General features: G+C 42.4%; 1 protein-coding gene and 1 long non-coding RNA gene across 2 annotated transcripts; one reads left to right on the top strand and one right to left on the bottom strand.

Annotated features, from left to right (window-relative positions):
* The first annotated feature begins 370 nt into the window (after positions 1–370).
* Positions 371–13,136, top strand: gucy2d (guanylate cyclase 2D, retinal). Its single transcript, XM_061299269.1, has 20 exons — positions 371–509; positions 3,389–3,615; positions 5,227–6,174; positions 6,247–6,548; positions 6,640–7,012; positions 7,082–7,163; positions 7,240–7,345; positions 7,470–7,589; positions 7,665–7,745; positions 7,822–7,998; positions 8,079–8,235; positions 8,332–8,481; positions 8,764–8,912; positions 8,992–9,155; positions 9,402–9,594; positions 9,667–9,841; positions 10,552–10,650; positions 11,722–11,816; positions 11,890–11,972; positions 12,091–13,136. Exons 3-20 carry the CDS (start codon positions 5,325–5,327, stop codon positions 12,173–12,175), a joined length of 3,441 nt encoding a protein of 1,146 aa, XP_061155253.1. The 5' UTR covers positions 371–509; positions 3,389–3,615; positions 5,227–5,324; the 3' UTR covers positions 12,176–13,136.
* On the bottom strand, positions 7,568–13,420 carry LOC133168043 (uncharacterized). The gene is made up of 5 exons (XR_009718142.1): positions 13,322–13,420; positions 9,691–9,782; positions 9,292–9,614; positions 7,789–8,874; positions 7,568–7,701 (listed from the first exon to the last, which is right to left on the bottom strand). It is a non-coding gene; the product is annotated as an uncharacterized LOC133168043 (long non-coding RNA).
* Positions 13,421–13,598: the final 178 nt, after the last annotated feature.

Below are 13,598 nucleotides of genomic sequence, written 5' to 3'. Positions count from 1 at the left end.
CATGTTGATGCCCAGCGACCGAACGTTCGCCAGAAGAAAGGAAGGCACGGCCGGGCGAGCTGGGTTGGCCGCCAGCCTGTCCCGGACGCCCCCGCTCTCGCCCCTCTTCAGCCTCCTCGCACACCGCTTCCGACGCTTCAGGACGGAGCAGACCGAGCGCCTTTAATGTCCCCGCTTGAAAGTCCAGATCGCCACGAAACTCGCTTTCGCCGATGTCGAGCAGAACCAGCCCGCTGTACTTGTAGCACAACTCGGTGCGACGAGACGAACACACAAAACTGTCGGACAAACCCACGTTAAACGACAAAACAAAACACCGTTCGGGACAGAGAGGCCGCTGCGTGTGCACGCGCCGGCATCTTACTTCCGGGCTCGACTGGGGAAACAGAAAACTAGAACAACAATTAAAATGGATGCATATATTCATATAATAGAGGAACATCACAACAATACAAAACAAACTCAAAATAGCTTGCCAAATTCTTCACAAGCTGCCAATCAGTCAAATGGTGAGCATAGTCCCTCTTTCTTAAGATTCTAGTTTGTAATCACTGTGCTGAACATTTGTTGTGAGAAAGTCCATGTAAGAGATAAGCATGGCTACATCACAATGGCATCATCAAATTGACCTGTTGAGGTTCGCATCCAGTAAAACGCACAGAGGCAATCTAATCATGGTAGATTGGAGAAGACGTTTAGTTTACCTTATTAAAAATACGTATGTTTATCAGACAAGCAGACTACACTATGCTGGCCGGGGGTTCACAACAAAATCAAGATTATTCAACTGTACAGAGTCAAGCTCTGACTTTACTCCCTATACTCTGCGTTAATAACACGTTTAGCAATGCAAAGTTAATGTGTTGTGTGACACAAACGTTGCCAGTGATACAATCTGCTAAAGTCACATCAGTAGAGACAGTCCTCCCCATTCATACGAAGCAACATCCGTACATTGATAAGCTAACAATGCTCCTGATTGGATGTTAGAATGATAAGCCAAAAGTCCTGTCTTCCAAAAGTTAAGAACATTCCTTACTGAGTAAACTTAAATTATGTTTAGTCTATTTTACAGAAAAGTTGATTTGGGGCTTTTGGGGATGATTATGCTCACATTTCTAGAAATGCTTAAAAAATGGTTGCCTGACTCAGAATTTACTCTTAGACATGTCAAATGTGTCACTTTTGACAGGTTTGGGCCTGTTCAACTCTTTCTTTGTCATCGTAGTTTCTCAGTCATCCAGTGTCATGGTAATCCGCAAACGTTCGCTTGGGGAACTGCTCCTGTTGTTGCTTGTTGAAGACGTTTCACCTTTAATCTAAAAAGCTTCTCGGGTTCTAAATCCACACCTAAAAAATTAGAACCAAAGAAGCCTTTTGGATTAAGCGTGGAACGTGTTCAACAAACAAGAAGTGTCCAGTCACCTCGATTCAACTTTTGAGCCTTTAACTCTTTGTGTTGTTTAGGATTGTGTGCCACTGTGTAGTCTGCCTCCCCAAAATGTTTTAATGTGTGTTTTTAAAGCAGAAAATGTACAATAATGAAATAATTAATTACAAAATTTAGAGTTAAATAGTTGCTTCCTTTCAAAGTATGTCAGGTTACTTTTTTTAAAAAAAATCGATTAATGAATTTAATGATTTCTAGCCATTGCTCGCGGTGACATTTGTTTTTCTGGGAAGCTGCAAAAACATATCCCAGAAAAGCCCCGAAGTAGAATTATATGGGTCACTAGAGGAAGCCACGGCAGACCTTGAATTGTTGATAAAAAGATAGGAAATACTTCCTCATGTAAGTGTATAATTGAAAGCTAATAGTTATGATTTTTAGAAGCTGACAATACACTCATACTTTTATATTGACTTGTGTCCATCACAAATTTTGTCATGGCTGTGAGTTATTTAGTGCATGTTGGTATGATCTGAACATATTATTGCTTCCTGTTTATCTCCTGAAAACTAACTCAAGTTTAATTTTCAATTTCCCTGCTTACAAACTATTGAATGTGAGCTTGTCGTAAAGTCATGCTTGCATAGGCGAGACTTAACAAAGTTATAGATAAGATGAGATGAAAACAAAAGCATACCTATAACCAATTTCAAATCTATCTAATTAAATGAGATAAACAGCATTACATAACCAGGGACAGCAAGCCAACCAATAAAACCAGCAGACACACATAATTCACATACAACACAAACAAGCAATTTTGTGAAAGTGGCTTGAAAATTCCATTGTGAAGTTGTGATCCTGGAAAGACATGATGGTGCCACTGTGGCAGTGCCAATGCTAATAGACTTGAGCAATTAGGTGAGGTCACCAAGGAGGCAAATGTCTAAGCCACTCTTTGGCTCCTCCTCATTAATTCCTGTTGGCAATAGGCAGAAACTTCCTCTGAGAGAATAAGGAATTCCCGGAGGGATGTTCTTCTATATTCACACTGACTGCCAAAGTGTCAAGTTCAAAAGTGCAGAACGCTGCCATTGCTGATTCCTCATCTTTGGCACAAGCTGCTTCTTTGCCGAGCGTGGCCGACTTTACTTGGCGAGGCTCTCCATCAGTGCCGTTAGCCATGTCGCTAAGAGGCTTGCAGGCAGCAAGATGAGTTTAGCGCAGCCTCTTCTGACTAATCTGATTACTGCAGCGAGGCAGCTATCAGTGTGCGAGTCAGGACAAACATATTATCTCACTTCAATGTGGATGAGAGCCATAGATGTTAAGTTCCACAATAACGCCGGAGTGAACGTGGTACACTTCGCAAAATGGGGAGTTTTTTTCCATTTGATAATTCCAGCTGCTGTAGACTGAAGACAAGAGCCATGGCAGGCTAGGGAGTAGCTTACCTCAGGTTATTTTGAGCCATCATCCAAAGAGAGTTCAGATTATGTACGGGCATTGAGCTTGTGGTTGGCACTGCCATGTGGAAGCTCACCTTTGACCCCACTGAAGACAAGCAGTCATACAAAATGAAGCATAGTTAAGATGATACAGTAGAATGTTATTTCAAAACAGTACAGTAATCATTTTGTATCTAGGCGGGGGGTTATGTGATGCTTTAAGTTTTTATGATTGTAAAAAATGCAAAGTTGATTCTGAGGAGCACAATGATGTCTCACTCTGTGGGAATCCTGTCGATGGCCCGTGCACATCCCAACTTTCACCTCATCTCCTTGAGCCCTCCCTCGCATTCACTCTTCCCACACTAGTATGGATTAAGAGCTAAAGAAGGCTGAGAAGTCACAACTTCAATGTCCTCCCCGTTCCTTTCCGTTTTCTTTTACCTATTATCTTATCCAAGGGATCTACAACCGCCGTTTTCTTTTTCTTTTTTTTTCTTAAATGTACTTGTTTTTTTTAACTGGCTCTTGTTCTCATGCATCTCCTAAGGTTTGGAGAGAGTCCCAGTCCCAGGCTGGGAAGCAACAAGTGACGGGAGATTTAACAAATGGAAATATGGAATTGTGACTGCATTTTTAAACAGGAACTTAAACTTGAAGATCATATTTTTTTTCACTTGAATGACTAATGACATTTATCACAATAACTGGAAAGAAGCCAGAATCTGGACGACATGAAACGTTGACATGGATCCTCTATATCGAGAACCAATTCAGGTAAAACATTTTCAATTCTGTTGATCTGTCCAGTTAAGAATGTCATTGTTACTATAACTGGAAATAGTTTTAAAGGCTGATCGCAGTTGACCTTGACTTGAGCAAAGTGAGCTTTAAGTCACGTCAATTCCCTGCAACCATGTAATCACACAGCCGGGCTAAGGAAACATTTTATGAAAATTTCAGGGCAGCCAATGCAAATTAAGGGGGAGATTGTAAGTGCAGTAGTCTGAGTGACCCCTTGAATGGAAAAAGCAATGACAGACCAAATAGACATTAAGGCCAGATTTACCTGTATAGCCATAGCAGCGCTAATAGGCTTGCTAAGCGCATGCAAGTAATTCTGCATCAGCTACATCACTTGAGGACACAGGTGCATGTTGGTTTGAAATTGTATTATGCTTAAAGTTAGGGTCAAAGTTCATGATGAGTTGTGCCAATGTACCTGAAAGACTCCGACTCAATCCAAGTGGCTATTTCGATGAGATTCATCATATCTACGTAATGAATATAAGCAGATTATTTTGTTCAGACAACTTGACATTTGGATACGTCCATTTTATATATATAATACAGAGTAGGGATGAGTAATTGCTCTTATAAAATGCTGTGATCAGTGACTGTCTCTGGTGACAATTTCCCAGTTAAAGTACCGTAATTTTCGGACTATAAATCGCACCGGAGTATAAGTCGCACCAGCCATAAAATGCCCAAAAAAGTAAAAAAAAAACATATATATGTATATAAGTTGCTACTAGGGGTGTAAATCGCGGGGTTTGTCACGATACGATATCATATCGATACAAAGAACTACGATACGATATTTGCCGATATCTTAAAGCCTGCTGCGATTCATTCACGATATATCACAATATAGTGCTCTACGATCGATATATATATTTTTTTATATAAAAAATATAGAACAATATCCTGATTTATAACAATTCATACGCAAAATCAACAAGGTACTGCAAACTCTTTATTTAGGAAATTACAAGAGTATTGTAGTATACAAAGTGCTTATTTTAACACTGAACTTTGATGTCGTGTTTTTTCTTTAAATGTGCGGCGAGATTTGTGGTCCCTGAATATTTGATCATCGCATGGCAGGATTTACAAACTGCACGTGTCTTGTCCTTTGAGCCATCTTTTCTTTGGAATCCAAAGTGCTTCCAAACGAATGACTTGAAGCCTAAAGGGGAGCAAATTTCCTCGTCGCCATAGCACCAGCCCAGGAGCCGCGTACTAGTTGTCGACTCCCCTTTCACGTGCCTGCTCTGCTCACAGCACAACAATGGCGCGCACTGCTCCCGGAAAGAGGAAGCAAGCAACAATGAACTGGATTTCAAAATAAAGTCGCGTCTAATGTCCGAGGTCAAACACGGCGATATAAATCGATGTTTACGTTTAGCATCGATGCCAATAAATCGTAGAGCATTATATCGATTTATCGATGTGTATCGATGAATCGTTACACCCCTAGTCGCTACTGAGTATAAGTCGCCCCCCCCCCACCAAACTATGAAAAAAACCCGCGATTTATAGTCCGAAAATTACGGTATTGAATCTAATACTTGGACATCTTTCACTGTCGACATCTTTCCATTTTAGGATTGAAAGACTGCTGAGTGCCAAGGGAGGGCCTCCCACCAGCTACTGTAGCACCTCATCACCTCCCTGAGAGGACATCTTAAAAGCTGCGCCAGAGAATGGCAAGTCACAGAGACCCTCGCTTCCTGCACAACCTGTCCCACCACCCTCGATGGCAACACGACTCGTTAAAACCGAGGAGGAAAAGACACATGTGCAAAAACAATGGTGTGTCTTGTCGTCTCTTCTTTCTTTCCTGGTCCAAATCTTCGTGGATGTTAAAACCACAGCGGCCCTGGTACCCGGTGCAGCGTTCTAAGAGCTGTTGGGCAAGTTGGCTCCTAATGCCGTTGCTCCTAATCTCATCCCTACCATGTCAAGCCTGGGCTACCACATTTAAGGTGGCCCTAGTTGGACCCTGGACTTGTGACCCTTTTTATTCCAAAGCCCTGCCAGACTCAGCGGCTCGCCTGGCTATTGCACGAATCAACAAGGACCCCCACCTTAACAAAGGCTACTGGTACGACTATACGCTGATAAACGAGGACTGCAAGTCATCCCGTGCCATGGCCCGCTTCGCTGAGCTGGAAGGCTACGGTGCGGCGTTCCTAGGCCCGGCCAACCCGGGATACTGCTCTTCAGCTGCTTTGTACGCTAAAGAGTGGGATGTTGGAATCCTCTCCTGGAGTTGCCTGAAAGCAAACATGGAGGACGGAGGGATGTACCCCACTTTCCTCCGCCCACAGCCGTTGTCTTCACGTGTCCTTTTCACAGTGCTGCGTTATTTCCGGTGGGCCCACGTGGCCATCATTTCGGAGGAGAATGATCTCTGGGAGGCCACCGGATATGAGCTGGCTTCGTCTCTGAGGGCTTTAGGCCTGCCCGTCACCCCTGTAGTGACCATGGAGACGGGCAAGGACGGAACGAGGAAGGCCTTGACAAAAGTCCGGGAAACTGATCGGGTTCGAGGTGAGCCGCCTCACTTCACACTAAAAACCTCAACCCTGATGAGTCGCTAATAAAGCCGTTTTCTCTTCACAGTGATCATCATGTGCATGCCTTCCGTCCTGATTGGTGGCCAATCCCAGCACAAACTTCTGACAACTGCTTTGGCCATGCGAATGATCGACCGCGGCTACATTTTCATCCCCTATGACACGCTGCTCTACTCACTTCCCTATAAAGACGCTTTCTACTACACCCTCGGCAACGACACCAACCTGAGGAAAGCCTACGATGGGGTTCTCACCATTACCATGGACTCTGGAGACCGCAATTTTCATCAGGCCTTCAAAGAGGCTCAGAACAGCTACGAAATCCGCAGCAGCACCCCAGCAGAGCATGTGAGAACATTTGCTCAGATCATGCCAGACTTTAAGGAACCACCTTCCCTGCTCACATTGGCATATAATCACCATCTGTCTCCCGTTCTAGGTTTCGCCATTCTTCGGCTCTATCTACAACATGATGTATTACATTGCTATGGCGGCTGAGCAGGCCCGCGCGAATACCGGCAGATGGGTGACCGGTGAGCTCCTCGGCGCCAGCGAGGGGGGCTTTGAATTCGAGGGCTTCAATCAGCACTTGAGGGCGGGTAGGAACCGGGAAGGCATGCAGGCTCGCTACGTCGTGCTGGACTACAGCGGGATGGGAAACTCTCTCTACTCCACTCATGTTCTGGAGGCTGCACACACAAACGGCAGGATTGGAGGGTTGAAATATCTCGGTCGCTCGATCCATTTTGCCGGCAGTACCCCCTACACCGATTCCAGTTGTTGGTTTAGTCCTTATTTTGCCTGCAGTGGAGGTGAGTGAGGCCTCAGGGTCATCACAAAAACTCACATTCCACTGTAGTGAATCCTTTGTCCTTCCATAGGAATGGATTCTACCACTATCTTCTTTTTCCTTCTCTTGGCTATGGTGGTTGCTGGTGCTCTAAATATCATCATTCATTTCAAGTACAGTATAGTCAAGACAAGAAATATTCATTCATCTAATGCCTGTGCGAAGATATATCTTGTCTTTTTTATTTAGGAGAAGTGGCAGAGTGGGCTTCACCTTTGGAGACGGCGGTGGATCTAACAAAGTACTCCTGACTCTGGATGACCTGATCTTCATTAACACTCAAATCAGCAAAAGGGTCAGTTCTCAGACTGTTATCTCGCTAGCATTTTCTACTTGGTCCATTGTTTCGATGTACCAATACTTTTGTTACTGCAATAGATACAATTTGTTTAATTGTTGTGATATGTTGTTGGGTGCAGAAGTTGAATGATGAAAGCATCATGAGAAGTCAACTGGACATGAAGACGTCTCACCACTCAGTGTCTGGCCGCAGCTATTTGGCGTCTTCACCGGACAGCTCCAATGTTGCTATATTTGAGGTGAGTTGGACTTGAGAGTTGTTTTAGTTGGCGTTTTTGTTCGCATCGTAAAAGTGTGTTTTCTGTAAATCTCAGGGTGATTGGGTTTGGTTGAAAAAAGGCCCGCCTGGATCTGCAACAAGCATCAATAGCAGCACTGAGTCAGTCTTCATCAAGGTTGGTGTCTTGAGAAGGAAGTTCTGCATGGGAAATGCTTTACCTTGCATTCACGTTGTGCGGCTAACTCTTGCAGCTCAGAGACATGAGGCACGAGAATCTCAATCTGTTCCTGGGACTCTTCAACGACTCTGGTGTTTTTGGAGTGGTGACCGAACACTGCTCCCGAGGTAGCTTGGAAAACCTGCTCATGAATGAGGATGTACGTCTGGATTGGATGTTCAAGTCGTCCCTGCTGATGGATCTCATCAGGGTACAGGAAAAACAAAAGACACACGTTTGCTTGTAGTGCTCTTTGTCAACAGTGTTGACTCACTCGTCACATTTAAACAGGGAATGAAGTACCTGCACAATCGAGGAATAATCCATGGACGCCTCAAATCCCGAAACTGTGTAGTGGACGGGCGCTTTGTGCTGAAGGTGACTGATTATGGCTTCAATGAACTTCTCAATAGCCAAGGCATCAGCATGGACGAGGAAAAGCCTGAGAGTGAGTTTATATCAGGTCTCATGTTCCTTTTCTTGATATAATTAATAACTTTCAGCATCTTTGTTTTATCTTCACTTCTTTGGCTTCAACCAAAAGATCTGTTCTGGACTGCTCCTGAGATGCTACGCAATGCTGATCTGCGGAGAAAGGGGACGTTTCTGGGAGACGTCTACAGTTTTTCCATCATTGGACAGGAAGTGATTTCCCGCTCTGCTCCTTTTTGTATGCTGGATATGCCACCCAAAGGTGAGTGATATGGCCATGATGTCAGATATTTTGCCATGTGTGTGCTATTCATAATTACCTCGAGAAGAAAACATGGTGTTGGATCATTTTCAAGAATTTAACCCATTATGGATCACTGTATATTTTTAGTCTTGCATCAGTTAGTGAAAGGAAATTATAACTGTGGCGGAAACCTTGCATTCATCACTACAACGCCGTAATATAAATAACAGCAAAACTTTCCATCTGCATGTGCGTCTTGATCTTATTGTTTATGTCAGTGTTGTCTGTGTGTTTTGGCAGAGATTATCAGCAAGGTCACAAACCCCCCTCCTTTGTGCCGCCCCTCCGTGTCAGTGGATCAGGCTCCCCTGGACGTCATCCAAATCTTGAAGCAGGCCTGGAGTGAAGAACCTGAAAAGAGGCCCACATTTCATGATATTTTCAAACAGGTAAAAATACGCAAAAACACATCGGGTGGACACGTGCACTGCAACCGGGTGTCACTCTGTCTCCATTTTGCCTCAACAGTTTAAGAGCGTCACCAAAGGCAAGAAGACCAATATCATCGACTCAATGTTGCGCATGTTGGAGCAGTACTCCTCCAACTTGGAGGATCTGATCCGTGAGAGGACGGAAGAGTTGGAGGTGGAGAGACAGAAAACGGATCAACTGGTGGCTCAGATGTTGCCCAAGTGAGTTATGTCAACAACATTCACGACATTAGCTACAGCTGCTACATCTGTAGAATTATTTCTTCATAATTGAGTTTTATTAAAACGTTCCTTTTTTGGGCGGTATTGTGCAATTGAGAAGAAGTAACGAACGTACCTGCCAAGCATAAATGTTGCTAAGCTTTGCACCGTCTTTGGAAATTAAGGAAGGTGGCTCGGAGTCTCGTGTTGGAGTCACTTTGCGATGTTCCCTGTGTTTTCTCCCAGGTCTGTGGCCCAGGCGCTGAAGACAGGCAAGCCGGTCAAGCCTGAGCACTTCAGCGAGGTCACACTCTACTTTAGCGACATCGTGGGCTTCACCACCATCTCGGCTCTCAGCGAACCCATCGAGGTGGTGGACCTGCTGAACGACCTCTACACGCTCTTTGACGCCATCATCGGTCTGCATGACGTCTACAAGGTGAGTGTCGTGTTGTCGTCCTTGGGGGACACATAAATGATGGTTATTGTCTTTCATTTTGGGGGTCTTTAGGTGGAAACTATTGGAGATGCGTACATGGTGGCCTCCGGAGTCCCCAATAGGAACGGCAACCGTCACGCAGCCGAGATGGCCAACATGTCGCTTGACATCCTCCACTGCATCGGCACCTTCAAGATGAGACACATGCCTGAATTAAAAGTCAGGATCCGGATCGGCTTGCACTCTGGTGAGCAATTGCAGGTTTAAAACTATTCATGAATAGAGTACAATTTGTTAAAATGCCATAAAAGGACATTATTTATTCATATCGTCCAAATATTTTTATTTCCTCATGACTCCAAAGTTTGTTTTCAGAAAACATGCACCACAAATCCTGCCCACCTTTCACATAATGCTTCAAAGCATATTAGTTAGGTATGGAAAACTCATCTGTTGCTTGTAAAGTAGCAGATGGATGGAGGAAAAAAAAAGTTAATTTCTTGGAGATTGGTTCGCATGAGGTAACACAAGCTGCTAAGGAAAAGAAAAGTATTTTTACCTCCTTGATCCTCGTCTGGAACGTCTTATTGGAATAGCAAAGCGCTATCCACTTAGAGTGCTGGCATCCAATTAACACACAAGTCAGTGCTATATGTCCAGTGATAGTCACGCTTTCATTTTTTAAGAAGCACATTTTGATTTACAGTAAACTACAATTCTCAAAAAAGCAATTATTTGAGAACTGTCTTCTTCCCGACATTCCTTCCTCTGTATAGCAATAGAAAAAAAGGCTTAAAATGAACTCCGAAAGCTCATGTATGATATTATTCGATGAAGATGAAAACAAAGGAAATGTTCACTTTAACTATAGTTAGCCTTCTTTTTCCTTTTAGTTGTCATTGTTTTTTTGTTTTGTTATTTTTTTAACTATATTAACCTCAGTGTATGCGCTTCCAGGCCCAGTCGTAGCAGGAGTAGTGGGCCTCACGATGCCTCGCTACTGCCTCTTTGGAGACACAGTCAACACAGCATCTCGAATGGAGTCCACCGGGTTGCGTGAGTATCATCACATGCATGATGAATTCACATCCTTTCTTGGAGAAGAGGACGTTTGTGTGGGTTCCCCCCCTCCCCAAAGACTAACATGTGGCTGAGGACAGGTGTGTGCATGTTGCTTGAAGCTAAACAAGGCTTTAAGTGGCGAGTCCTTGTAATCTCTTAAGACTATAAACAGAATTAGAGGTCAATTCAAAGTTTTACTATAAATAAGCTGCGATGTCTTAGTGGCCCCGTGCATGTTGCAGGAATTAAGTGCAAAATTCGTTTTTAAGGAGATGACCTGAAATGCCACATGCACAGACCAACCCTTGATATTTAATATTATGCTGGGTTGGAATTGGCTTTCGTTGGAACCCTCTCAGGTGCACCAGATGTCTGTCCCAAGATGCTGATTGACTTCCCATTTGCACAGTTAGAAATATGTTTTCTTGTTGGATGGGGCCAAAGCCCTGAAAGTATTAATTAGTGTCAAGAAATTATGTTGGTGACAAATCCACCAACATCTTAGTATGTTTGGGAGGGGCTCAGTTTAGCCTGGGTAGTAAATGGAAGCGATGGAGAGTCATCACTACATTTATATGTATGTATTTTTTTCCAAGTCAAAATATAAGTAAGCCATTTATTTTCGACTGTGATATTGTAAAATGTGTGTGAAATTCAAGTGTTTTGTAATCATAGCTTTTAGTATATTTAAGGTGTGAGCGGATGGGATTTTTAGAAGCAAATATACTCTACTTGAATTAGTTTAGAAAAAAAAAATGTTTTTATCCAAAAACAGAACTTCAATTATAAATTTGCGTCACTTACATAAGATTACTTACATAAAATTGAAGCTCGTTTCATTTTATAGCGCCAATTTATAACAGATTAACTCAAGACACTTTACATATGGAGCAAGTGTGAGACGTCAAGAAACACAGAGAAGCAATCATCTGTATTCTGCTGCCTCCAAGTGGTTGAAAACACAAATCGCGCATGTCAAACATAATCACATTTTTTTGCCAAATGGATCACTCAACTTTGTGTCTACGTGAATATTAACTGTGGCTGTGTGGATGTCTTGTGTAGCTTACAGAATACATGTCAACCAGATCACAGTAGACATCCTTAACAGCTTGAAGATGGGCTACAAAATTCAAGTCAGAGGTCTGACGGAATTAAAGGTAAATTGGGTAAAACGCACAAAACCAACAAATGCACAGAATGCTTGTAACGTGATGCTCTTTTGTTCAATAGGGAAAAGGTGTGGAGAACACATACTGGTTGGTGGGAAGGGAAGATTTCAAAAAACCTCTGCCCATTCCACCAGACCTTCAAGGGTAAGACACATTGCAATCCTTTTGAATGCGGATTTCTTAAGACATCTATAAGCCACTGTCACCATCGAGCATCGTATTTTTTTTTTTATCATGTGCCTGTTTGTGTTTCTTCTTACAGAGGAAGTAATCACGGCATCGCTTTAGATGAGATACCTCCTGATAGAAGACAGAAGTTTCTGGATCGACAGAAGAAGATGGGCTAGATTGGTCCTGATAGACTAATGTAAAACAGCTTTGCTGGTGTGTAACCTTCATTTATAGTAATGCTGCACAAACTCATTTCCTATCTGGTCTCAGATATAGTAAACGTTCCTTACACTAGATCCGAAAACTTTAGATCATTTCAGCCATTAATCTATTACATCATCGCCACAGGAGCTTTTGGCGCGAAAGGACTGAATGACTTGTTACATTACATTTACCAAAAGTGATATTATATCTGCTCAGTGGATCATGAGTCGTGGTAGAATGTGACAGTTTCCTGACCAGACAATTATTTAATTCTTGAGTCAGCTTGCGGCACATTTCAGAAAAATGACGACTCGTGTGAAGTTAAAGATGACCTTAGGGCCAAAACACCAAGCATAATACAATAATGACAACATATGATATATTTTGATGATGTTTGAATTGATTTTTAACATTATATTATGTTCGACCCTTACAGAAGACAAATACAAAAAGGAACTTAGAATAACAGCGTTTGAATGTAAGCTCATGCTTATTTGTCATCATCGGTTTGTATATACTGTAAATGTGTACACGTGCATATTAGTTGGTCCACAAACAAAAAGGAGGAAACGCAACATTCCAGATGCGGACGGATTAAAAATGATGAAATATGTATCTTCTTGGAAAGCAAGAGTAAGACCTTCTTTTTAAAGAGTCTGAACTCTTTTTGCCAAATGCGGTAAATACACTTGACACAAACCAAATGAAGTGGACTGTGCTGATTATTTTGAAGGGAAACTTTTTTTGTGTTTATGTAAATAAATTATGGCTTCAGGAAAAATTTGTTGACTTTTTTGCTGTCTAAACCTTGATAGGTTGAATAATATGCTGAAATGTGAACCAGAGTACAAACATTAAATCCAGCTATTATTATTTGTTTGCAGCCTCATCTCCATTATACATGAAATTATTTGTCCATTATGTAAATGTCAGTGTGGGCACGTGTAATACTTCCATATACGATCTTTTATTATACATATGCATAAATGTAAACAATATTATTAAAAACCTCTCTCCAAAAAGTACATTGAGATTATTGTGTAGAGCAGCATCAGGTATTTAGGTGAAATCTTTCTTATAATCGTCGAGTACCAAAGTAAAAAAAAAAAAATACGCACATTTTGCTTCCATGTCAGACGTACCACGGCTCACCGTGTCCTGAAGCCGCCCCGTGTCCTGAAGCCGCCCCGAATTTTGACTGGCACCACTTAAATGTGCCAGTCTGATATAAATTTGTCAAGTCAGCTAAAGGAAACCAGAAAGATTCCGGAAATATAAAACGCTCCCTTTCAAATTAAGACAATTCCCCTAATGCCCTAAGAAGAGTTATGCAAGACCAAAGGCGTCCGTGTGGTACTACTATATGATTTGATTGCCTTATGTAAGAAACATATA

This window comes from Syngnathus typhle, linkage group LG15, assembly GCF_033458585.1.
Source record: "Syngnathus typhle isolate RoL2023-S1 ecotype Sweden linkage group LG15, RoL_Styp_1.0, whole genome shotgun sequence".
Lineage (NCBI taxonomy): Eukaryota > Metazoa > Chordata > Actinopteri > Syngnathiformes > Syngnathidae > Syngnathus > Syngnathus typhle.
This window is presented reverse-complemented; position numbering and strand designations above follow the sequence as displayed.